Source organism: Mesoplodon densirostris, chromosome 6 (genome assembly GCF_025265405.1).
Source record: "Mesoplodon densirostris isolate mMesDen1 chromosome 6, mMesDen1 primary haplotype, whole genome shotgun sequence".
NCBI lineage: Eukaryota > Metazoa > Chordata > Mammalia > Artiodactyla > Ziphiidae > Mesoplodon > Mesoplodon densirostris.
Window position 1 is genome coordinate 58,337,342 of NC_082666.1, and position 1,607 is coordinate 58,338,948.

Sequence of the window (1,607 nt, forward strand, 5' to 3'; positions counted from 1 at the left end):
TGTCTGGATCCAGAGCCAGTGATGTTTCTGTTGGGGGCTGTTTTGTGGTCTGAAGCATCTCTCCAAAGGGCAGAGACTCTCCATCTGGATGAGGGAAACTCTGTTGGGATATAATCCTGTTGAACCCTGCACACAAAGTTTTGTGCCCTGCATCTAGCCTGGATGTTTTTCTTCTGCTCCAGTTTGAAAAAACTCCAGAAGCAACAGCTTCCATCTCCAAGCAATCTGCAGTCTCAAAAGTGCCATCAAAGAGTAGCAAAAACTACCTTCCTGGTTTAATGAAGTGGCTGCTAGTGCTAAAGGAAAGATAAATTATACTTTTGTTCTTTGCATAGTGTTAAAACAGAGACCATGTTGTCAAGACTGACCCCAACATAGGCATTGCCCTAGAACTCGTAAACTGTCTTTTGGACAAGTTACCTTACAAATATCAGAATGCCATTTTTGTAAAGGATCTTTTTAGGGATAGATGTCATCTCATGCTTCCTCTGTTTGCCTCCATTTTCAAGAAGCATTTTAACCTCTATACCCCTACAAGAATCCAGTTGATGCACTTCCAAGTTACTTTTGTCATTTCCCGTGTGTTTTGTTTATTGTGATCAATTTTCGCTGGATGAGGAGATGTATGGAGATTTTGCGTCAGTTTATTCTCTGTGAATATGTCTGTACATAGATGGAAAGCTATATTTATTTGTACATAGTCTGTTTGGAGTAATGTGTTTCTGTCACATGGACTTCACTCTGATAAAGGGCGTTTCTTCACTGTGTTCATGTTACACTTTCCACACCTTTGTGCTTCTACTACTGGTAATCAACTCATAGAATATCTCACTATGTAACTAAGTCTCCTCGGTGTGAAAAGTGATAGTAATAAAATTATTGACTCAAAAGAAGTGTTGTTTTGCTCTTTCCCTGCCACCTCGGAGTCCCTGCCGCCATGGCCGAGGAAGGCATTGCTGCTGGAGGGGTAATGGACGTTAATCCTGCTCTGCAAGAGGTGCTGAAGACCGCCCTCATCCACGATGGCCTAGCACGTGGAATTCGGGAAGCTGCCAAAGCCCATCTTTGTATGCTTGCATCCAACTGTGATGAGCCCATATATGTCAAGTTGGTGGAAGCCCTTTGTGCTGAGCACCAAATCAACCTGATTAAGGTTGATGACATCAAGAAACCGGGGGAATGGGTAGGCCTCTGTAAAACTGATGGAGAGGGAAAAATACCTGAAGTGGTTGGTTGCAGTTGAGTGGTGGTTAAGGACTATGGCAAAGAGTCTCAGGCCAAGGATGTCATGGAGGAGTACTTCAAATGCAAGAAATGATCAAATTAAAAAACTGGGCTCTTGTTCTTAAAAAAAAGAAAAGTGTTTTGGTTTTGGAATAATCCTTGCCTTCAGCTAATTGGGACCCTCAGGATCTCAAGAAACTGACACACAGTTGTGGAAGTTTCACTGCAAGGACTCAAAGGAACAGAGGGCAAGAAATAGTTGCTGTTAATTATAACCATTTACAGGGTGCTTACTAATGTCATTTGAGCTTTCCAATGTCTGAGGGAACCTTGCGCACTGAAAGGACTACTCTAACAATTTGCTTTTACTTAGTTAAATATAT

At 42.0% G+C, this 1,607-nt stretch overlaps 1 protein-coding gene across 1 annotated transcript; it reads left to right on the forward strand.

Moving 5' to 3' along the window:
- The first annotated feature begins 937 nt into the window (after window positions 1–937).
- On the forward strand, window positions 938–1,325 carry LOC132492242 (small ribosomal subunit protein eS12-like). The gene has a single exon (XM_060101617.1). The coding sequence runs from the start codon at window positions 938–940 to the stop codon at window positions 1,241–1,243; it is 306 nt and encodes a 101-aa protein (XP_059957600.1). The 3' UTR covers window positions 1,244–1,325.
- Window positions 1,326–1,607: the final 282 nt, after the last annotated feature.